Source organism: Onychomys torridus, chromosome 4 (assembly GCF_903995425.1).
Source record: "Onychomys torridus chromosome 4, mOncTor1.1, whole genome shotgun sequence".
NCBI lineage: Eukaryota > Metazoa > Chordata > Mammalia > Rodentia > Cricetidae > Onychomys > Onychomys torridus.
Genome location: NC_050446.1, coordinates 100,431,032 through 100,455,168, shown reverse-complemented (window position 1 = coordinate 100,455,168; position 24,137 = coordinate 100,431,032). Strand labels below are relative to the sequence as shown.

The window sequence follows — 24,137 nt, the reverse complement described above, 5'->3', positions numbered from 1 at the left end:
ATTATACATGAAGTATCAAAGTCACCTACCATGGCTCCCTTTGGGCAGGTGTATCCTGATTGTTTGGCCCAAGCTATCTATGCAGCATTCCAGGAATCATTTCCAGAATCCAGTGACCTCTTCAATAATGAATTTAAAGAAGATCTAGGAAATACTATTTTTCTTTGGTTGTCAGGTATGACTGTGGCATTTAAGTATTGATTATTTGGTTCTAACTATTTTTTAGATTGAAGTATTTTCTCCAATCAAAACATTGATCTCTTACCAAACATGCCAAAATTGTTGTCTTTTTTAAAGTAATGACTTTACTCTGAAATTTTCATTATCAAAATTAATTATTTATTAACATTATAATGAAGCCAAATCATTTTTTGTTTTGTTTTGTTTTGTTTGAGATAGGGTCTCTTTACATAGCCCTGACAGTCCAGGAGCTCACTATATAGACCAGGCTGGCCTAGAACTCACAGAGATCCACCTGCGTCTGCCTTCTGAGTGCTGGGATCAAAGGTGTGCACCTCCAAGCCTGGCAAGCAAAATTATTTTTAAGTGGTAGAATTATTAAAGAAAACAGAATTTCTTCAAAACTGACATTGGTGTGTGTGTGTGTGTGTGTGTGTGTGTGTGTGTGTGTGTGTGTGTGTTTGCAGTATAGATTGCGTGCCAAGATAAATACTTTAAGCTGCTATGAAAAGCATAAGTTTTTCCAACATATCCATTATTGACAAAATTGTGTCTCCATCCAAATTTGGAGGTTGAATTCCTAACCCTGTAACATCTTTTAATGTGACTGTATTTGAAAATAGACCTTTTAAAGAGGAACTTACGGTTTAACATGTTTGGTCATGTAGGTGGCCAATAGGATGAGTGCTCTTGTGAGAAGATGGAGAAAGGAATGATGTAAGCTAGATTGTAGGGAAGGAAATACTGTTGTCATCTAACTTTCTGCGTGGAGAAAGCAATAACAAAGTTTCCACGCCAGGGATAAATAATTCACAAGCATTTTATTTTTAAATGTAACTCAATTTTATCACAGCAATTCAGTTGTATGGATGAAAATATTCAATGAAATAGTTACTGAAGACATCTCACTCTTAGGAAGTGCTTTTATATCCATGAATCTCAGAGGTCCACCCAGTGAAGCATGAAGGGTGAAACCCTGAGTCAAAGACGAGGAAATCCCAGCACACTATAGGGACTTGTCAAAAAAAGTCTTGTGTGCTAAGAAAGGGGTGATATATTTCAAGTGATGAAAAAAAGTCAGTCAAGAAGACTTGACTTAGCAGAGCAGTCCTGTGATAACAAAGGAGAAATAGCCTTTTACAGACAAGCAATAGTGAGGGACTTTGTCACCACTGTTAGAGCTGGCTTACAATCAATGCTTTAAGGAGGTCCACCTGCAGAAATGAAAGCATAGTGTGTTCATCACAAGGACCAACTACTTGACAGCGAACAACTTAGGGAACTAAGGATTTATTTTAGCACATGGTTTCACGGTGAAGAAGACATGGTGGCTGAGGCTCTGGCCTGGGTGAAGAAGCTTGTGGCTAGTCATCATAGTGAGAACACAGAAAACTGGGAAAGACAGGCCAGAACCAAGCAGCGGCTGTGACCTCTAAGTTCATCCAGTGTCACTTACTTCCACCAGCCAGGCCTCATTTCTTAAAGGTTTACAGCCTCTTTAGGCAGGACGACCAGCTGGGGACCAAATGTTCAAAGACATCAGCCTGAGAAGATATTGTGCTGTAAATTCTTCCGCTCTCCCCTTCCCCCCTCATAGGATCAGGGCTATCTCCTAACACAATAATGCATTCAGTTCAACCACAAAGGTTGCCCTGGTCACACACTTCCAGAATTCTTCAAAATCCACAGTTCAGAATCTCTTCTAAGACTATAAGCACTTATAAAATAAAACAAGTTTATATGTGTCCAGCATATAACGGCACAAACATCCCATTCCACAAGGGAAGACTGATGGCGTAGTGAGGAATGATCGCACCAAAGCAATAGGAAAGGTAGCCAGGGAAATTACCCAGTCCTGCACTTGTATATCTGGCATCATCCGTCCTCCAGTGACCTTGGGTTGCCCCTCTCCTCCAACTACGTTATCTGCGGTGCACATGGCACCTCTTTGGGGTTGGCTCCACTTCATGCTTGCAGCTTTCCTAAACAAACACCTAATGTTTCTAATGCTGGTATCTCTGCCACAGCTTAGGCTTCACTTTCACAGGTTCATGTGATTGTCTCTTGGGATCTCCTTGCAGGGAATCCAACCCTGCCACACATTACCTGACCTCATTAGCTTTCTGGGACTTGGCACAAGTTGCCATGACCCCTCACTGTTGTATCTTGCATCTTATAGAATCAGTCCCATTGGATACTCACTCCAAGTACTACTGACAGTCAAGATGTAGGCTGGCTCCCTTCTACCATAGCTACCGTGATCTCTTCTTTTTTGGCTGGAAAAGCACGTTCCCAGTTGGTTATTTTTGAGCAGAAAATAACTGTGGTGGCATTCTCTCAAATGACTTTCATTTTTGCAAGCTAGAACCTTAAATGGATGAAGTCTTGGCTGCCCATCAGGGCACTTCTCCTCTTGTCCCAGTGCAAACTGCACCTTTCCTCTTCTCGTTTGATGTGACTAGAACCAGTGATCTAGAAACAAACAGTGATAGGAAGGCCTTTTCTGTCAGAGATTACTTGAATGTAAGTTGATTGCATTCTCCAATCAAGATACATGAAGTAGATTTCAAAAAAAAAAAGGAAGGATTAAAAAGAGAGAATAATAAGGCTCTAGCCTATGCTACCTATGAGATACCCACTTTAGCTTTTATGGACAGACTGCTGCAAGCAGAGGAATTGAAGATCTTCTGTGTGAGTGGCAAGCAAAAGGAGGCAGGGTTAACTACACTTACATCACATAAGGCAGAAGACAAAAAATGTCATTATTTATTAATAAGAGGTTTATCAACAGAATATGGTAACCAAACTCAAAACACCTACATACACAAAGCAAATATTGACTGATGTGAAAAGACAGATAAGTAGATGGTGTCAATCCCGCACTTACAACATTGGATATTACAGCCAAACAAAAGATTAACAAGGGAATGTCAGGCTTGCATTATACCTTAGATCACATGGACTTAAATTGCCACCATATTCATGAGTTCTCTTGGGCCTGCTCACAAAAGCTCATCACAGTTGGACCTAGTGACTGTTTACTCTCCCTCCCAAAAGAAAGGGATGGCTAGGGTCATGGAACACTTAGCTGAGTCCCCAGCCACCCTTCCTAATCAGTTGTTTGTGATTCTGCCCTAATGGCATGTGGCCTTTGGGACTTGGGGGAGTAGCCAGAAGATATACGTAGAAAATGGTGAGGGGATCAGGCGGTGGTGGCGCACGCCTCTAATCCCAGCACTCGGGATGCAGAGGCAGGCGGATCTCTGTGAGTTTGAGACCAGCCTGGTCTACAGAGTGAGTTCCAGGAAAGGCGCAAAGCTACACAGAGAAAAACCAAAGAAAGAAAAGAAAAGAAAATGGTGAGGGGAGGGAGCTCCATCTGTCTAGCCATGGAGAAGCCAGCATTGTTACAGGCTCCTGCCCGTACCCCTTACCATTGCTCTAAGTGAGCCTGATACACTCTTGGGCCCCCCAAGTGAACTGTGGTAGGATCCTAACTTGGTTTGTTGATGGGCCCTTTAGAAGGCCCTTAGACATGGTATATGCATCACCCAAGAAAGGAATCTTACCAACAAAAGCATAGGCAGAAAATGTTGTACCTTAGATTGGGACATAGTTGCTTAAATATGAAACAAAAATCGTAATTCATAAAAGAAAATCTTGGTAAACTGGATTTCATCAAAATTAAAATTTTTTCTACTCAGAAAGTAGCTTCTAGAGAATAAAAAAGCAAGCAATATCCTGAAAGAAATATTAACAAAATTCAGGGGGAAAAAACTAACAAAAGAAAACAAATAACCTCCTATTGAAATATTGTCAAGCCTGGTGTGGCACATGCCTGCAATCCCAGAACGTGACTGTTGTGTATACAAGGACCCAAGTTCAAAATCATGGTCAATAAATTAAAAATAGAGGGAATATTTGAACAAAATGCATGATCAAATAATTTACATGAATACAAAGAAACAAGATCAAGTTATTATCACAGCTGTAATAATTCCGGAAGAAATGGACAGTTCTAGTGATTGAGAGGAGAAGCAAGCAAGCAAAAACCCAAACTGAAGAAAGGTAGAACAACATGATGAACAGTGTGAAACAATGACTCTACAGAACACCGAAAATGAAAAATACAAGTTACTTCAAATACAGAAAGCATTTCTAAAATCTCTCCATATAGTAAACCAAAAATCAAATGTTCCCACTCACAAGAGACATTGTAAATTAAACAGAGCATGTTGAGTCATTGCATGAAAGGCAATAAATTAGACATATGACCAAACAAAAATGTCTTTATGCATGTGGAGAATAAGAAATATGGGTCCAACTTCACAATAGCTGGAGTAGAACATCAATCATGAGGAGCCCCATTGGATGAATGGGAATACAAAAATGTCATGAATTATATAAAAGAAACTACTACTCAGCTATTTAAAAAAAATGAGACCCTTGCCATTCACAGGAGCACAGATGGAACTGGAGGTCAATAGGTGATTGAAACAAGCCAGATACGCAACAACAAATACCGTGTGTTCTCACTCATTCAGAGAAACCAGAACCATCTCTTCGGGAGAACAGTGGTCACAAAAGTCTGGCAAGGGCAGAAAGAGACTGACTCAGGAGCACCAAAACCAGAATGGAAAGGTCGTGTCTACTTCCTTCTCAGCACAGCAGAAGAACTATTAATTAAAACAACATGTGATCTATTTCAAAATGACTAGAAAATATGAAATTCTCAACATATAAAATTATCAATGGTTGAATAGATGGAAATGTTTAATCTGATTTATTATATATTGTATACATGTATTGAATTATGATGATGTACCCCATAAATATATACAAATGCAAAAAGAAAAGAAAATATATTCTTAAATAATCCAATGTTAATGGAAGAAATCTTAAAGGAAATTAGAAAATAACTGATCATGCTTAAAAAGAACCTAAATATCAAAAAACATGGTAGAGCATATATGGTAGTTCTTCCAGAGTAATTTGATGTATATTTAAAGAAAGAGAGAGAGAGAGAGAGAGAGAGAGAGAGAGAAGAAGAAGAAGAAGAAGAAGAAGAAGAAGAAGAAGAAGAAGAAGAAGAAGAAGAAGAAGAAGAAAGGAAGGAAGGAAGGAAGGAAGGAAGGAAGGAAGGAAGGAAGGAAGGAAGGAAGGAAGGAAGGAAGGAAGGAAGGAAGGAAGGAAAAGAAAGAGGGAAAGGCCGAAAAAATCCACAATCTAACATTTATCTCATGTGGAAGAAACTGATCCTTCTCCTCTTCTACTTTTAGGTTTCATTTCTCTGTATTATATCCAAAAGAACACTAAATCCAGAGAGATAGGCTGGGAGTACATTTCAAACTCATCTTTGCAAAGATTTGAATTTCCAGTTTGGAAGACGTTAGGACTAGGCATAGAAACAATGGGGTGCTGCAGATCTTACTGTGAATCTCAGACCTGGAAAGCAAAAAGGAAACACTCGAGTCTTCCAGAGTACAGAGAGATCAAAAGACTGAATGCCTCTAATCTCTGATCAGCAGCTCTGAACACTGGGATAGAACAGAACAATGACTTAACAGCCTGGAGGGAAAATTATTCATTACACCCAAACAAACTGTCAAGTGAGGCTAAGGGTGAAGGCCAGGCATTTTTCAGATGTGCAAATCCTTTTTGGAAAGTTACTTTGAATTCATCTTTTTCTTATGAAGCTGTTATGCAGATACCCAACAAAATATGGAATAAACAAAAGAAGAGGAAATGAGAGTCTAGAAGCAAAGGTTCTAGCGTGTGAGAGAGGTAGTCCTCAACATAATGGTGAAGGGCACTCCCAAATAACAGCTGTCCATTAAGTCCAGTGAAAAAGGGTTGGGATTGGAGCACATCTGACAGCTTTGGAGGAGAACCAACACATTATTACACACACACACACACACACACACACACACACACACACACACACACACACACACACGGCTTTCCCAGAAACCAAACAGTAGTTTACCACCAGACTATATTAATCGTGAATCATGTCTTTTACATTTTATATTTTAACACCTGAGAACATACCCTTCTTGGGGTCAGACTGTTTGTAGAAATGGTAAATAATTATAGGTGTAATCATTATGGATCAACCAGTGTAGGGCCCTGGCAACAACCACCCTCTCCTTTACTGGATTCTTACTCCAGATGCTTGACATCCTAGGAGCAGTTGACAAGCAACTGAGGTGAGCCTTGAGCCCTGGAGCCTGCTGGAATGACTGAGTGATTCCCTTTAAAAAAAAAAAAAAAAAAGCAAGGCACTTGCCATCCACTTGCTGTTGCCCTCTCCTGACAGATCTGTCTTCCTTCTGTGGCCCTCTGTAGTGTGGCATCCTTGTCTTGTGAGCAATGAAAAGTAAACAACCCTGCCTTAATCAACTGCCTGTTGGCCTTACTACACAGCAAACTTTCTATTAATACCTAATATTTTAAGACATAGTCATTCTGTCAGGAGCACTCAGCAACTGAAATGCAAATCATCTCTGTATTTTATACAATGGCAACTATCAATGTAAATAATGGATAACTGTATCTAAAGAGATGTAGAAAATTATTTGTTAGTAAAATCTGATTGGATAAATATACATATTGTATTAACAGGTCTAAAACCTCAGAGAAACTTTTGGACCCATTGGAGACTAAAAGAACTTTGTACAACCACCATACATGGCTGCAAGCGAGCACGGATGAAGTCAGTGAAAAAGAGGCTCTTGTCCAGCCAGGAGCGCATAGCATCCAGTAAGCACATCTGACAAATTAGATGTGAGGAGGCAGCCAAAGCTAAGTGTATCTGGTCAGTTATTTGTCCTGTTTTTCTAACAGTTGGATTTCGTGACCGTCCAAGAGTATCATTTGTTCTGTAGATTGCTGCCATAGTGGTATATCTTAAGGCCTTTTCCTGTTCTCCTACTGTGACATTTTTAGGTCAATTTTTAGGACTACAGACATTCTCACTTCAGGCTGTGTGATGACAATGTGTCTTCCCAATAGAGAAGTTTAACGTTTTTACTTGGTACATTCAAATCATATTTCATTAGAGTGTAAGTCTTGTTGCATTTTGTCAAGACTTATCTAAGACTACAAAACTACTTACCTGTGTTTTTTTCCTAGTGCTTTCTTGCCTCTATATTTGATTAGCTTACTTAATCCATTGGAATTTATTTTGTGATAAGGAATCTGTTTTTTCTCACTTTTTCTTTTCAAAATGACTCATTTATTAAATAGTCCAGTTATAGGAAAACTTAAATATCATTTTACTTTGATATGTCTTTGTATTTTCTCCTGTTCCTTGAATTCTGTTCCCAAAACTACTAGACAAAAATCAAAACTTCTTAACTACTCTCAATGAACCTTTTAAGGCAAATTTATTTCTCTCCTATTTATACTATGATTCCAGTTCTAAGCATAACCTTGGTGTACAGGGTTCATTTCTGACCAGCTGATTCAGAACTAAGACTTCTCTGTTGATAACAGAGCATGATGTGGAGAGAGCTCCTCTCCAGTGTTTTCCTTGAAAAACACCAGGGAAGAAGGGCTGACCTATAAACCTGTTCTTGAGGAGTCCACTCCTTGGCTAACATATGATGCTACAAATCTTTAACTAGTTCATTGCAGTTTTTCAGATCTGTACATTTGGAAGTGATTGCTCACAGATGGAAAAATAATTTCCTACTCTTAGCCATATCATGTCACGTGATTCCTATCTATTAGCAATTATAGAAAATTGCTTGTTTGCTATTGATACCCTTTAATAAGTTTTCTAGAATGCCATACATCAACACCAGAAATCAATTCACAGAAGCTAAGTTTTTTTACAAATTGCTTTAGCCCTGGCAAAAATTTGCCATTTTACCAGGTAACTGCTGTGAAAGCAAAGTCCCTTAAATAAGGAGGTGTCGTCACCCTTTGTTTTTCTGGGTGAGTGTCTGCCACTGGAGAGTTAAGAAGCTGGTCAAGACTGTCTGTGTGCATTCCCATCATGTATGTATTTGTCTATCAAAGATTTTTTATTTTTTAATTTATTTTTATTTTGTCTATCAAAGATTTTTTAATGTTTGTTCTATTTCACAAATTTCAGGTATAATATAATTTTTTATAGGATTCACTTTCTGATGCTTGACAAATACTTCACTGTGAGAAGATAGGCCATGACTAACTGTGTTTACCATCTTATATATACTTTTTGCTATAGGTAGTAAGTAATACAGGGCCTACAACTAGTCAACGTGCAGAGAGCAAGAAACTGTGGCTTGCTCAGTTCTAAATGAGACATGTTTCATACCCCACCCTCAAGGTTCAGGATTCATCATGTAGGAGGGATTTCCCATCCTCTGGCAGATCTTCCCAGACCCATGCACTCACAGGCAGGCATTTAAAAGGGAGCATGCAAGGTCAGCAGGGGAATATTAGGAGTATAGGGAAAGTAATTAAGGGGAGAGAATAGGGTTATGGATTTTATCAAAAACACATTACATATAAAATATTTGTAAAGAAATCCTATGGTTAAAACTTTTAAAATATTGTGAACATAAAACTATTTAAAGTCATGGCTGTTGTTACTCTTATACCATAAAGACAGTCTATATCAATGAGGACAATAAATAGACATGCAGAAGATAATTCACAATGATATTAGAACATGTTAAATAAATCTCTGCTAAAAGAAGATGTTTTAACATTTTTTAAGTTATTTTTATCTTATGTGTATCACTGTTTTTCTGCATGTATGTCTGTGTACCACATGCATGCCTGCTACCCTCAGAAGCCCTGGAACTGGAGTTATAGACAGCTGTGAGTCTCATTGTGGGTGCGAAAGATTGGACCTGGGTCCTTTAGAAGAGCAACCAGTGGTCTTAACTATCAATCCAGTTCTTCAGTCCCTAAAGGGAATTTTTAAAAATACTTTGAAGCTTTACTATGTAACCCTGCCACACTGGAACTTCGTACATAGATCAGACTGGTCTTAAACTCAGAGGTTTGCCTGCTTTTGCTTCCTGGGTGCTGGAATTAAAAGCATGCACCACCATGCCTGTAGAGGCCTGAAGAGGGCATAAAATATCCTGGAACTGGAGTCTCAGAAGTTTGTGAACCATCCAGTGTGGGTGCTTAGAACCAAACCCAGGTCCTCTGCAAAAGCAGCAAGCACTTTTAACCACTGAGCCATCTCCCCAGCCTCAAATTAAGAAGTTTACTGTTATTTTTAAGATGAACAAATAGAGCTGATTGAACATTCATTATCATGAAGTCAACACTTTTCTCTTTTCATTATAGGGAAATACCATAAACATTGGACAAATTAACAGTGAATTCAGTGATAAATAAAATACATAATTTATAAAACACATCAATACTTAACAATGAACATTACTAGCCTATGAAATTTTAAATAAAATTGTAATAATCACTATTGCCTAGCAACACAGTGATACAGAAGAGAACTGAGGGGAGGGAAAAGCTAGGAACTATTAGGTGATTTTATGAAAGCCTATAGACATGAAGTTCTGGGCCTGAGAGGTGTTCTTTAAGGCAGAGAACATCATCAGGCAAAGAGCTTCAACTGCTTGCTTTCCCTAATGAATTCTATTTCTGCTCACCGAACCAGAAGTGCTGTCTGTGCTCTGAAATACCTTGTGCTGGCGGGCTTGTGGCTGACAGAATGTAATAAAAAGGTAGAGTGTCTCCCCTCATATAATGCTTCTTGCACTTGTTTGGAAATGTGCTTTCAAAAACCAGTGTAGAGGGCAGATGTGTGACATTGACCTTTGAACAAGGCAAGGGAGTGTTATTTATATAGTCATGGCAATGTGCCTAGAAAGAACTTTCTTGTAACAGGAATCTTAAAAGGTCTTATAATAAAAACCCAGAGCCAGATATTGAGGTGAAAGCTGAAAGATCAGAGAAGCAGAACAGCCAGCCACTAACTTACCTCTACAAAATCCTCAGCCTCAAGAGAGCGAGTTTCGGCTTCTTCGTGCCTTATATACCTTTCTGTGTCCTGCCATATTACTTCCTGGGATTAAAGGCGTGTGTCACCACTACCTGGTTCTGTTTCTCTCATGTAGCCCAGTGTGGCCTTGTGAGTTCACAGGGATCCAGACAGATTTCTGCCCACCGAGTGATAGGATTAAAGGTGTGTGCCACCACTGCCTGATCTCTATGTCTAATTTAGTCTCTAGCTCTGTCCTCTGATCCCCAGGAAAGCTTTATTGGGGTACATAATATATCACCACACTTTCTCAGACATTTTATCATCTACTAGTATGAAAAAGTAGGTAATGTGATGCTTCTAATAGAGCACAATAACTTTCTGGGAACTAATCTCACAGTAAAGAAAATCAATGAAGTACCTGATAAGATATTCTAACTAAGGAGAGGCAGTGGATCATGAACAACTACAAAGAGATAATTAAATAGGAAACATACCACTGATTTGAATGAGAGTCTACAGAGTTAGCATGGAAAATAACCAAATGGAAACCTTGGAAGTAAAGAACTTAACAAGTCAGATAAAAATACAGTAGAAAAAACTTCCTACTTTCTCTTCTATCAGGTTCAGAGTAACTGGATTTATGTTGAGGTCTTTGATCCACTTGGATTTAAGTTTTGTGCACGGTGACAGATATGGATCTATTTGCAGCCTTCTACACATTGACATCCAGTTATGCCAGCACCATTTGTTGAAGATGCTTTCTTTTTTCCATTGTACATTTTTGGCTTCTTTGTCAAAAATTATATGTTCATAGGTGTGCGGGTTAATGTCAGGGTCTTCAATTCGATTCCATTGGTCCACATGTCGGTTTTTATGCCAGTACCAAGCTGTGTTTATTACAGTAGCTCTATAGTAGAGCTTGAGGTCAGGGATTGTGATGCCTCCAGAGGTTGTTTTATTGTACAGGATTCTTTTGGCTATCCTGGGTTTTTTGTTTTTCCATATGAAGTTGAGTATTATTCTTTCCAGATCTGTGAAGAATTGTGTTGGTAATTTGATGGGAATTGTGTTGAATCTGTAGATTGCTTTTGGTAAGATCTCCATTTTTACTATGTTAATCCTGCCTATCCATGAGCATGGGAGATCTTTCCATTTTCTGACATCTTCTTCAATGTTTTTTTTCAGGGACTTAAAGTTCTTGTCATATAGGTCCTTCACATGCTTAGTTAGAGTAAACCCAAGGTATTTTATAACATTTGTGGCTGTTGTAAAGGGTGATGTATCTCTGATTTCCTTGTCAGCCTGTTTGTCTGCTGTATATAGAAGGGCTTCTGATTGTTTTTAGTTGATCTTGTATCCTGCAATGTTGCTGAAGGTTTTTATTAGCTGTATCAGTTCCTTGGTTGAATTTTTGGGGTCACTCATGTATACTAACATGTCATCTGCAAATAGGGAGAGCTTGACTTCTTCCTTTCCAATTTGTATCCCCTCAATCTCTTTATGTTGTCTTATAGAACTTCAAGTACTATATTGAATAAGTATGGGGAGAGGGGACAGCCTTGCCTTGTTCCTGATTTTAGTGGTATTGCTTTGAGTTTCTCTCCATTTAATTTGATGTTGGCTGTTGGCTTGCTGTAGATTGCCTTTATTATGTTTAGGTATGTTCCCTGTATTCGCTCCAAGACCTTTATCATGAAGGGGTGTTGGATTTTGTCAAATGCCTTTTCTGCATCTAGTGAGATGATCATGTGTTTTTTTTTTCCCTTGAGTTCGTTTATATAGTGTATTACATTGATGGACTTTCGTATGTTGAACCACCCTTGCATCCCTGGGATGAAGCCTACTTGATCATGGTGGATAATTGTTTTGATGTGTTCTTGGAGAAAAACTTGAGAACAATCTAAAGCAGAAAAAACAATCTAAACTTAAAGACAACTCCTTTGAATATTCAATCAGATAAAGAAAAAGAGAAATAGAAGAAAAAAGAGAAAAGGCGAACAAAACAAAAACCTGAGATGAGCAAGTCACCATCATATAAACAGACATTCTAATTTTATGGGCTTCAGAAGGAGGAGGTATAAAATATATGTAAAACAATAACCCTAGACTTCCCTGATCTTGGAAAAGATACAGTCATTGCATTCAGGAGTCGCAGAAGACTCAACCCATGTCAGTATCTCTTATGAACTTGACAGTATCTGCTCAGTAGCCTGAATGTATACTTCTGGGCTTACATTGTTTTGCCTGCTGACCTGCCTAACTGACAGCAAAGTCTTTAACCAGCTCCCTTTGTCCACTGCCACTCTGCTGGCCCCCAGCCAGTTAGAGATTGTATTCTGTGCAATGTGGAAAATAGTCACAAATTTCAACAGAGGGATTTTTATAATCTCAGATGCATTTCTGTTTGAGAATAGACTTTGGACTGGTGTGGACTTTCATGCACATTATATTCTTGAGCATTTCATTATCATAATGATTACAGCTCCTTCTCATGTTTGTGTTCCTTCTGGTGCCACTGTAAATAGAAAAATGATGGAAACCCTGGGTGTGGGGGGGGGAGGAATAAGACCCTTCACTAAGTTTAAAGAGGAGACAGTGTGGAAGAGCCAGGACTTGATCCTAAAGGAGTTTGTTTTGTGGTTTTCTGCTTGTCTTGTTAGTTCTCAATTGCAACAAGACCATTAGAGATTACTGAGGAATAATAAAAATGGCATTTCCCATTCCCTAGTCCATAGTCACTGAAAGAGCTGACATGGGATGGAGCTTGTGTGTAGTTGTTTCAAAAAGAAAAGTACCTCCCAGAGGTGACTCCAGTGTGCATCCTGCATGGAAACCAATAGCTTTGGGATCTTTTTAGGGTTTGTTTTGCTTACAGCAGTTCTCAACCTGTGGGTCATGACCCTTTTGGGAGTTCAAACCTTCTCTGATTTTCTTTTGGAAAACAAGACCAATTTTCCAGAGAAAATATGCCTGCTTGATCTATTTCTCTATGAATAGTCACCACTGAAAGCCTTGAATTGGTCTTATTCGGCCTTAGAGCATGTGGGTTTATGGTAAAGCCTTAAATGCCCATCTAGTGTATGTCCTGCAACAGGCGCTTTATAATGGCCTGGCCTCCTGGTGTGTACTGAAGGGGTAATACTGCCCCTTGTGTATATGCAGAAGTGACTTCACACTGGAGATTGTTTCTTAAAACTCTGGCTTCCATTTGGGACCTTTTATGCTCTGGTCTACTGCTTCGTAGGAAATAAACTTTTTTTGAGAAACGGTGCTATGAAGAGGCATTAGTGGGAAGCTGATGTTTGTAGCCACTTCCTCAGGACTAAGTGTTGAGATCAGTGACTGCCCTGGTTAACACCTTGATTACAACTTTATGGAGGCTTGCAGACTGAGGCTCCTAGGTAATTATAAGACAAAAGAACTGTTTTAAGGTCATTAAATTTTCATGCTATACACCACAATAACTAATATATAGCTGTTTCTAGGCAGAGAAAGCCTTTCTCTTTCAGAAAGCCTGTGATGATGGGTTGGGAAGTAGGACTGTGTCACAGCCAGGAAGAAAATGGGGAGCCAAGAGATACTGTCTCATGAGAGTAATTACCTGGCTTCTTGGGAGATGTTGCTGTAAAAAGAAATCACAAACATTGGTAAGAGAGTAGGTTCTGTTATTTCTCATTTCCTGTCAAGTCTCAATCCAAGAGAATATAAATCATTTTGATAAATTCTTCAAAATTGGAGAGCAGAAGGGAGCCTCTGGGAGTCTGATAGACTACATCCCTGTCTTTGAAGACCAAAGCTTTGTTGAATGTGGTAGAATGAGCAAAAGGAACCTGACAACTGTCCCTGAAAGAGTTATACATGAAGCTTTAACAAGCTATTTCATAGCAGGAACATTCTAAGTACCTTAACCATCTGCTTTAAGGATATCTTAGAAATAGCCACACATGATAATCATCTGATATTCACATGGGCCCATCTTCATTCTGATGGATGATGGAGTGAATGTGTTGTGGGTGTGTGTCCATCCTACACATATACCCACAGGTACAGGCACACACACACACACACACACACACACACACACACACACACACACACACACAGAGAGAGAGAGAGAGAGAGAGAGACAGAGAGACAGAGAGACAGAGAGAGACAGAGAGAGACAGAGAGAGACAGAGAGACAGAGACAGAGACAGAGACAAAGACATAGAGAGAGGCCAGAGCTTGAATTTCTCCTCCTCCTCCTCCTCCTCCTCCTCCTCCTCCTCCTCCTCCTCCTCCTCCTTCTTCTTCTTCCACTCTGTACCTTATCTATTGAGACAGGGTCGGTCTCTCTCTCTCTCTCTCTCTCTCTTTCTGGGTCCATAGCTCACCTATTGGCCAGACTGGCTGGCAGGGGGACTCCAGGACCTGTCACTCTCTGTTGTCTCTCCCCAGTGTTAAGAATCATAGGAGTATTTTGACTAATCAATAACCATCCAGATTAGGTGTTAAAATATTTTAATGTCACACTTTTACAAAATGATCTTAGCTTATGTTTACCCCTGTATTATTTGTATGTTAAGTTGGACAGTGAAAGATAGGAACCCATTTGTGCTCTCCACTCCCAGGTACGTGTCAGTGGGTAAGAGTGACATTGCAGCCTTGCGCTGAGCCTCAGACATCTGTTCACGGCTTCAGTTTTGTTCTTCACTGGTGTCCACTGGAGATCTTCTCACATTAAAGCAAACACAAGTGTGTGCCAGAGTAAAATACAAACTCACGAATCATAAGAAAACCATTTTAAATGAATGCCCTGTCTTTGGTAAGCTATCTTGGATGACTTCTTAGGTTCTTACTCTATTTTCTTGGAGGGGAGCTAGGGGAGGTTTCAAGACAGAGTTTCTCTGTGTAGCCTTGGCTGTCCTTTAACTCACTGGATAAGCTAGGCTGGCCTTGAACTCACAGAAATCCACCTGCCTCTGCCTCCACAGTGATGAGATTAAAGGTGTGCTCCACCACCGCCCAGCTCCTCACTCTATACTATATTGAACATTTAGAGGATCACAGATCAGTGTCTGCATAACCACTCTTCATAGTTTTTGACATCCTAAAAAACTAGAAGAAAAAGCTCTAAGTGATAGACCCTCTATTCCCTTCTCTTTTGTATCTAAGTTGAACTTACATCAACTCAAAGGTCAGCAGTGTACACTATGGCTTGTCTGTGTCAAAGTGTTTTTCTTCACTTGTCATATTGGAAATATCTTTCTATTTATTATGTTAACATTCATATTCTTTCACTTATTCCTTTACCAGCTTTTAGAAACCCACATGTTGATATGATTTTCTTTTTTAAAGAACATTTTAGAAAGGAATACTTTTATTATAAAAATGTCTTTTGTGATACTTTCCATTTATAAATTTAAAAGTTCACATAAAAGTTTCTTAGGAATCAAAATTGGAAATTGCATTCCTTCTGTCTTTTTGAGTCAAATCATAAAAGTGTCATTATGTACTAAGCGAATTGCCAAGTGGATCACAAGTGTTCTCAACTACAAAGATGACATCTCAATAGAAATTAAAATCAAATAAAACGAGGAGATCACTGACAATCTAAGAAAGACACATGCTAAGTGACACCGAGTGTGGCAAGCTACGTCCACCCAGCACCTTGAGTCCACTCAAATCAGTTTCCTGATTTATGAAAGAGGAAGGAAGATGAAGGCTTCATTGTCTTCCAGAATTTCAGATTCTAAATGTGTTTGCCTAAAGCAGATTTTATTTTCTGAAATTTACATGTTTTTTACAAGTTTTTTTTTTAAATAGAGCAAAACCTATAATTAAACATAAATGCTGAGACAGGAAAGATAAATCTCCAGTTAAAAGCACACACTGCTCTTGCAAAGGACCCGAGTTCAGTTCCTAATACCCTCTTCTGAACTCAATGAGGACCTGCACTTATATTTACATCCCCATAAAGACACACACAGAGGAACATAATTTTAAAATAACAACAATAAATCTTTTAAAAGTAAATGTTTCTGAGTAGGTTTTTGTATGTGACATATCACTAAGAATAGTTGGACCACTCAGTATTGGTTCTGTCTAATTCACTATTCTAATGGTGTTTTCATAGTAACTAATTTAATGGTAATCATAGCCACCTTCCATATATACTCACTACTTCTGTTTAAGCTTCTGCATGATCATGCTCCATTCTGATTTATTTAAAATTTCAGTAAGTATAATAGCATCCCATCTTTTCCTTGGCAACTATTCGTTGGATGGATTCATGTGTATCTAAGTTGGTTGTAGACCAGCAGTTGGCTAGGCACTAATGAGACAACTATGAAAAGCATAGTCTTCTTCTACCTCTGGTGTTTATAAGACTCCAGGTACAAGCTGGATCCTGGACTAGAAAGCTAGACTAGAAATGTCCTTGAATTGGATGCTAGTAAAGACTATTTCCTCATGGTGTCTCCTTATATGTGATGGAGGGCGACACTTCCTATTTTTTGGTAGCCTGGACACTTGGGCAAACCACAAGAAAGTCAAGAGATTGTTATTTTTTGTTGACAGGGGCTTTATCTTATAACCTTCTCTTCTAAACATATTACCAAGTAGTATTTTTTGTAATATAAAGAAACCTCAATGGAAAATACTTTGAGGCTGATATCACAACAATTCATATACCAACCAACAACTGACCTAACTGTTGCCCTTCCCTTGGTGAGCATGCGTACAGTTGGGGCAGCACCCGCTGACAGCAGAACTACAGAGTGAGTCTTCATCTCTCTGTTAGGCTGTTGTCTGTGGCCTGATCTGAAGCCCCAAGGAGTCGGGGGGGGGGGGCTCATACACTGACTACAGCCTCAATTTTGGCGTCTTTTGCATGGTAGATACTTCCCAAGACTATCAAATAGCTAACTTTAAATAGACCGACTTCTAAACCATGTTTTATTGCCATGTATCAAAATATATTCTGACTAAAACCCTCTGCTTTCTTTTACTTATATGATCCAAATTCATTGGCAAGAGTGTTGTGGCAAAATCTTTCCCACATATTTGCATTGTTTGCTGTGAGACATCTCTTGTAAGCATGGCTGCGGGCTGTCATTTTTGTCTTCCATCCAACACTTGCTAGCCAAGTGCTGTGTCCTAGAGTTGGTGTCAGTCACCAGGGGAGGAGAAATCTGCAGTACAGCCAGGCGGTTTGTTGTTCCCTTGAAATTAAAAGCATATGAAACAGAAACGGCTTCTTAAGGTTTTTTCTTTATAAATAACATAAACTTAAATAACAAAACAATAAAATTCAAATACAACTTAAAGTAGAGTTTAATGCTGTAACCACAGGGGAGGGGGGAGACATGATTATGTGTGGGAAGAACATTATTTAAAGTTGTGTTCCCAAATGTGAATTATACAAAAGATAGATTTGTTACTTGAAAAAGACTTAAAGATTTTGGAATTTTATTTTTAGGGATTATAAAATGTTATTTTGTGATGAGATGAAATACAGTATTACCATCATTATTGCTATTTTATATACAGATTTCTAAAACATCCTGTTAGCAATACCTTTTCAATTTGAGTGGCATTAGGATTTTTTTCATGTTAATCAGCACAGGTATGTTCCAATATTGTCATTTTGTAAGACCACCTGTCGATTCCATTCTATGATAAACTGCTGAGAGCATCACTTTTCTGAGTAGAGCTGAAATGGATGATAGTTCTTACTGGAAAGCTCTCAAGCACTGCTCATTGTCTATGGTGTGTGCCGGCTTGATCATCCTCAGGCATCCCAGCAGGGTTAGGTCTGACATCCCTTATATAACATCATCTGCATCATCTTCATTATTATTATAGCAGCCATTTTATAAGCAGATAGTGATATTAAATATTCATGATCAGATAGTCAAATCTAACATACTCTTAAGGGTAAATTAATTTAAGAAACACATCACTATTACTAACATGATTGTACAACCACTTTTACAACTTTTTACAACTTTCAGTTACTAAATCTGGTTTGTGTGTATACTCTTCAGCTCTTTCTTTAATGCAGTCTTTTAAAATAAACAAAAATGCGCAAGTCCAGCTTGATCAGTTTTCAGTAGTTTTCCAGCCTTTCTTGGTTACTTTAAGAGAGAGAGAGAGAGAAAGTAAGGAAAAAGAAAGAAGAAAAAAGTCCACTGGAAAGAGATCTCCCTGCTGAATGAAACTGGTTTCTCAAACACCGTGTATGATTAAGTTATTGCCATAGGAAGAAAATGGGCCGTTTTTTGTTCTTTTTTCGTTTTCTTCCCTTTGACGGGAAGCCCCTTTTGATTTAAGGCAACAAACATTTCCCCGCCACTGTGTGTCCATTTAGCTGATGCGTATGTGTTGTAATGGTTTTCCAGAATTAGTTCTTTGAAGTTGCAATCCTCGTTGCATTCTTTCTGATAAAAACAAGCACAAAGAAACCAAACACAAATATTAATAGAAGTTCTGGAGAGGCTCAAACTAACAGCAATCAGGTGACAGTCTGTAGAGGTGAAGTATATGTGACTTATTTTAACCCTCAGATTGAGCAGAACTGACACAGTTTAATGGGTTTATCTATGTCATATATTGTCATAGGTCAAAAGCATCTTAAATTAACAAAAGATAACATAATGCACATTTAGTTATGTCCTTTTGGACAACCAATTTCTACTCTTTAATGTTGGGATCCCTAAGTCACTCCATTCTCTGTCCCCCAGAAATTTAGTGTAAAGGGCATAGCCTCCATCTCCTGCAGGTAAGGGACAATTTAATAAACTTTATTTCACTTTCTACTATGTTGTCTTCAATTGTAACAAAAGTAAAAAGTTACCTAGTCTATTCATCCAGGCAGTCAAGTGTTCATTTGATTACACCTCTATTCTGTAATTGGCCTGCATAGGCATTATGCAGAGCTACAAGAATACAAAGGAAATTGAATTTTGCTTTACTATAGTGGGATGAACTATCACATATTTTATATCATAATAAAGTGGAAACAATGTGAATGCTTATAGTTCAAAGCCCATGATTGTGAGACTAATGTTGACAAATGAACTGAACACTTCAAAAAATTTTTTGCCCAAGAATTTTCAATGTCAGCAATGTGCAAATTGGAGGAAGTCTAACAAAGGGGCTTTAATACTCACAGATGGAAATCTTAGGCTTCAAGTATCTGAAATTTACATGGGAGTTTAGAATTGAAAGGATCCCTAGAGATCAATCATTCCAAGTCATCTTACAGATGAAAAATCTAATATCCAAATAGCTTAAGCAAGCTAAGCTCATACAAAAAATATTTTACCTTAATGCTTGAGTAAAAAAAAAAAAGTTTTAATGGAATATTCAACTTGTACCAGTGAAAGAAAATTAGTTTTCAGAAAGGCATGTATTTTTGACAAAAGTAAGTTTGAATAATAACTCTAAGTTGTCAATTATTAATACCTTTGCATAGAGTTTTCCATCTTTATTCATTGCAAGATAGTATTCACTTTCCACCCCTTTGATTGCCACAATTCCAACTGCCACAGTCCTGATTTCCATGATGTCTGCAAGGAATGACAGAAACGTATATCAGTTATCCACTAATCTTGAGACCTTTTCCCCTAACACGCAGTTACAAACACTAGAGTAATCATTAAACATAGAAGTGCAAACTGATGACCTTCATTGCACAGAAGGAGATATCTGCATGCAAAGAAATAGTTACATATCCAGATTTAACCTCTAGAACTATGCTTCTAATCTACCATAATGAAAATGCAGCTAATATTTGCTAAATTCATACCATAAAAGAATTGCACCCATGTCCGAACTTGACTGGTTATCACCACACACAGCAGGGCAGGCATCCTTGCTACACCCACATCACTGGGGAGGGTGCTGATACACTGAGAAGTGAGTAATCTGCCAAAGCCTTAGAGCTTTGTGGTAAATGTAGAATTCAAATCCCAAAGTGTGGTGTAATACAAAGAAAGGAAGGATATGCCTAACATTGTTGCTCTTCTGTTTGGCTGTTTATCTTAACAATTATTGCTAGTAGAGTAGTTCTTGACTTTACTGAAAATGAATATCTTTAAAATTACAACTAAAGCAGTTACAGATTGGTAATGGCAAGTAGAATCTACTGTCTTTAAAATCAATTGTTTAAAAGTAAGCGTTTTAATGCACAGAGATGATTCTAAATTTTATTATAAATCCTAATCATATAAATTTGCATACTTTTATAATTTATTAATCTTTGTGGAATTAATTTTATAAAATAGGTACTTTACAATGTTAGCCAGATATTTTCTCTTATTATATATGATATGATAGGGGAAATCAGTGCCTTGCTCAGCCGTTATCAGAGAAGCATCTTACAGTAGATGGGAATTAACACAGTGCACAGAGAGAGACTGTGTAGCCCTCGGCCCTAAATGAGATCCCTGACCTCAAGGCTCAGGGATCTACACAGAAGAGGAGGCAGAAAGAGTGTAAGAGTTGGAAGTGATGGATGACTCCAAGGGAACAGTGTCTTCCAGACACAGTAGGATTGATGCACATCTGAACTCACAGAGACTGGGACAGCATGCATGAGCCTGCACAGGCTCAAGCCAGATGGACTTCCAACAACCGAGAGAGGGAAGTGAGTGGAGGCTCCCACCCCTAGCTGTCAGCAACTGATACCCACTGCCAAAGAAAAATTCTCCAATGAAGTCTCGCTAGGTATACAAACCACACTCCAGGGCAGGCCCCATGCCCAGGAGTAATTGGCCAACACAAAACAAACTCAATGGTATTTTTTGTAGATGTTTTGTCTTATTTTGCTTGATTTGGGTATTTTTTTCTCTTATTGGTCTTTTGCTTTTTCTTTTTCATTTTTGTGTGTGTTTGTTTCTTGGGGTTTTTTTTTTGTTTTTATTTGTTTCTGAAAGAGAGAAAGGACATGGAGTTGGGGAAGTGGGGGAGGTAGGGAAGATCTGGGAGGAGTTGGGAGAGGAGAAGTGTGTGATCATAAAATTAGCCTACTCAGTATTTGTCTTCCGTGTAAACAGAAGCCTCCTTTCCAATATGCTGTACTCAGCACTAGTCAGACGTACCTAGTACAATTCATATCTAAAAACTGGAGTCTATGATGCAAAAAAGCAAGGGAATGTGTATTTGAAGTATTTGTGAAGCATTGTTAAATGCATAGAATCGTGTAATTTTAGGAGACAAATTAAGAACACAGTCCTAGTTTGAAATAGCAGACACTCCTGTAGAAAAGAGAAGAACACTCCTTACTAAAAAGAGAAGAGCTCTTTCTGGAGAACACTGGCCTGAAGAGGCTATGGAAATTTTACACGTCCTTGACAAGTTTATGACAGGTCATGATGCTGATGCTGATGCTGATGCTGATGCTGATGCTGATGCTGATGCTGATGCTGATGCTGATGCTGATGCAGTCAGACAACATGCAACAAATCTTCCCTGAGAGCTACTGCTGTGTCAGGCTCAGCTCAGAGACAAGCACCTGCCTCAGGCTCTTCTGGAACAACTTTGTTCTTCTCTAAAGAAGGCCCTAAGGGAAGCTGTGCAGCATCGGCAGAGTCCCGGGGGGTTGAACTGCCAGGCCTGCCATGAAGAATACTGAAGAAGATAATTACTATGCCACACGTGCGATACCTTCAAAACAGTGTAAATCTATTTAAGAATATGTTAAAGTTGGGTTCTAAAGACCTTACCACTGTGAAAAGTTTGCACCATTTTTCTTGTTTCCAAATGCCCATAATCCAGTGCTGTATTTTCTGAGAGAGGAGAGTGCTGGTCCAAAGCCTGAGGTGCGGCATTTGTGATCAGTTAGGATTAGAGGGTGACTCTGTAATGTTTGCAGGGTGTTCCTTCGTGGGACAGTTGTCCACAAAACACAGCTGTTGAGTGAGTTACTGGCCCTGTAGTGTGTGAACTCCTTACCTTTTAGGACCAGTCATACTGTCTTGTCTCCAAAAGCTCCTCTGTCCCCCAACTGTCCATAGTCCACTGTGGTTGTCGTACATTGACACCAATCAGTGACAAACATTGTTAATCTTATTCTTCCCCATATTAGGATTAAAGATACAAAAAAAAAAAAAAAGAATTGCAAGGATTTTAGCTTCAAATGGGATGAGAATACACTTTGAATGGCTACGTTCCTGTATTTTCAGTTGCGTGACAGTAAAAAGAATTTTTCCTGGTATGAAGTCATTTGGTGAGAGCATTAAGAAGTATGGTCAGTAATCAACCCATTGTTTAGTCTGTTACACCCTGTCTGCTATGCACTTTTTTTAAAATCAAGAAACCCAGGAATGAAGATATTAACACTATCATTTTTTTTGTTCACATGCAGAATAGGGATGTGTTCTTTTCAATATCTACAAAAATCTGTAGAATTGTTAACTATCTAAACTTACAGAATTTTGCCTCCATCTCAAAACAGGAGTGGGGGAGATTCTCAGAAAATATAAGAATATATAACTTACAGATAACAATTTATCTACCAAAATAACTTAATTGTTCTCGACTTTTTAATGTACAATAAATAAAATATATATGCTGCATCCTATAAGGCAAATATAAGATGGTGTCTTTCTATGGATATATTTTTCTGTTTACAAGAAGTTTACTATTTTACCCCCACTGAGGTGGTGAAGCATATTACATTACATAGATGCATCAAACCTTTGCCATAATGAGAGAGCTCAAAAACTGAGAGAAAAAGAGAGAGAGAGAGAGAGAGAGAGAGAGAGAGAGAGAGAGAGAGAGAGAGAATCAAGATAATATATAATGCACATCATGCCTAGCCAGAAGCGCCTTCAGCAACAGCATGGGTTTACCATTTACGGTGTCTAGCTAACATACCAGGGGACACTCACTAATGGCTTTTCTATTCCCAGAATTCAACCATTCATGGACTTATCTAGACTTTTTTACCTGTTTAATCTTGTGTCGCACCTGGAAACAGGTGAAGAGCCTTGGGATAAATGACTATACTTAAACAGAATTACCCCAGTCACTCTCTTCTTGCAGGACTAGGAGTGCTCCCTTAACCTTGCTCTCTCAATAGTGATACTACTTCCTTGTTTCTATTGTCAGTAGCTTCATGATTAAGAATACTTTAACTTTCCTTTTCAAAAGTATTTTCAATAACCACATGGAAACCTGTCCCATTCCAGCATATTAATATTTATTTCCTAAGATTCTTTTAAGCATTATACTAAAAGTTTTTGAGAGGAGCACATATAAATATAGATGGCTAATATACATTTCAAAGATGAAAAAAGTGGTTTGATGATTAGGCTAATGAGAACATTTAATTTTGCCATTGATCAAGTATACCTTCTTGCACACATTAAAACTAAGAATGAAAAAGAAAGAAACAAAAACAATTCTTATGTTAAATAATGAACTTTTAAAAGGCTATTCCACCGTCAAGACTGTATTGAGTGAGAAATATCTTAATGACTGAACATTTATATTACATTTACAGGTCTAGATTTAATTTAATAATAAATTCTATGACATAAGTATGTTTGCAAAATTATATCTATTATCTCTAAAAGAAATAAGACCTTTAAAATGTGATAATAAATATCATTAAAAGTAGATAAACTATCTGAAGAAATTGTAACAAATGAACAGATGAAAGGGAAAGGTGCCATATCCTGTCACCAGAGAATGAAAACAATGGTGAGGTCCCCCTCACAACTATTGGCATGGCAAAGCCCCACAGTTGAGGACACATGGCAAAAGTGCGACACAGCCCAGACTCCTCCTGTGTAGTGGGAACGCAGAGTGCAGTCAACTTGGAAGACATTTTGGCCTTTTCTTAGAAACTAATCACACAGACCCTTTGTGCCCGGGCACATATCCTATTGAGTAGAAGACATGCTCACACAGAAATCTGAACATGAATATTTAAACCAGCTGTACTTATAAGAACCAGAAATGAGAGACAACCAAGGTGTTCAAGAGGGGAAACCAATAGCCAGACTGTGCTACA

At 38.4% G+C, this 24,137-nt stretch overlaps 2 protein-coding genes across 2 annotated transcripts in view; one reads left to right on the top strand and one right to left on the bottom strand.

Moving 5' to 3' along the window:
* Fam227b (family with sequence similarity 227 member B) overlaps positions 1-24,137 on the top strand; it is a 171,693-nt gene that overhangs the window by 41,939 nt on the left and 105,617 nt on the right. Inside the window, exons 10-11 of the mRNA XM_036185834.1 lie at positions 49-175; positions 6,808-6,945. Of these exons, the coding sequence (XP_036041727.1) occupies positions 49-175; positions 6,808-6,945 (265 nt within the window). The remainder of the gene's footprint in view (positions 1-48; positions 176-6,807; positions 6,946-24,137) is intronic.
* Positions 16,987-24,137, bottom strand: part of Fgf7 (fibroblast growth factor 7) — a 54,413-nt gene continuing 47,262 nt past the window's right edge. The window contains exons 3-4 of the mRNA XM_036185837.1: positions 19,583-19,686; positions 16,987-18,555 (exon numbers count right to left, since the gene is read on the bottom strand). Coding sequence (XP_036041730.1) covers positions 18,361-18,555; positions 19,583-19,686 — 299 coding nt within the window. The 3' untranslated portion in view covers positions 16,987-18,360. The remainder of the gene's footprint in view (positions 18,556-19,582; positions 19,687-24,137) is intronic.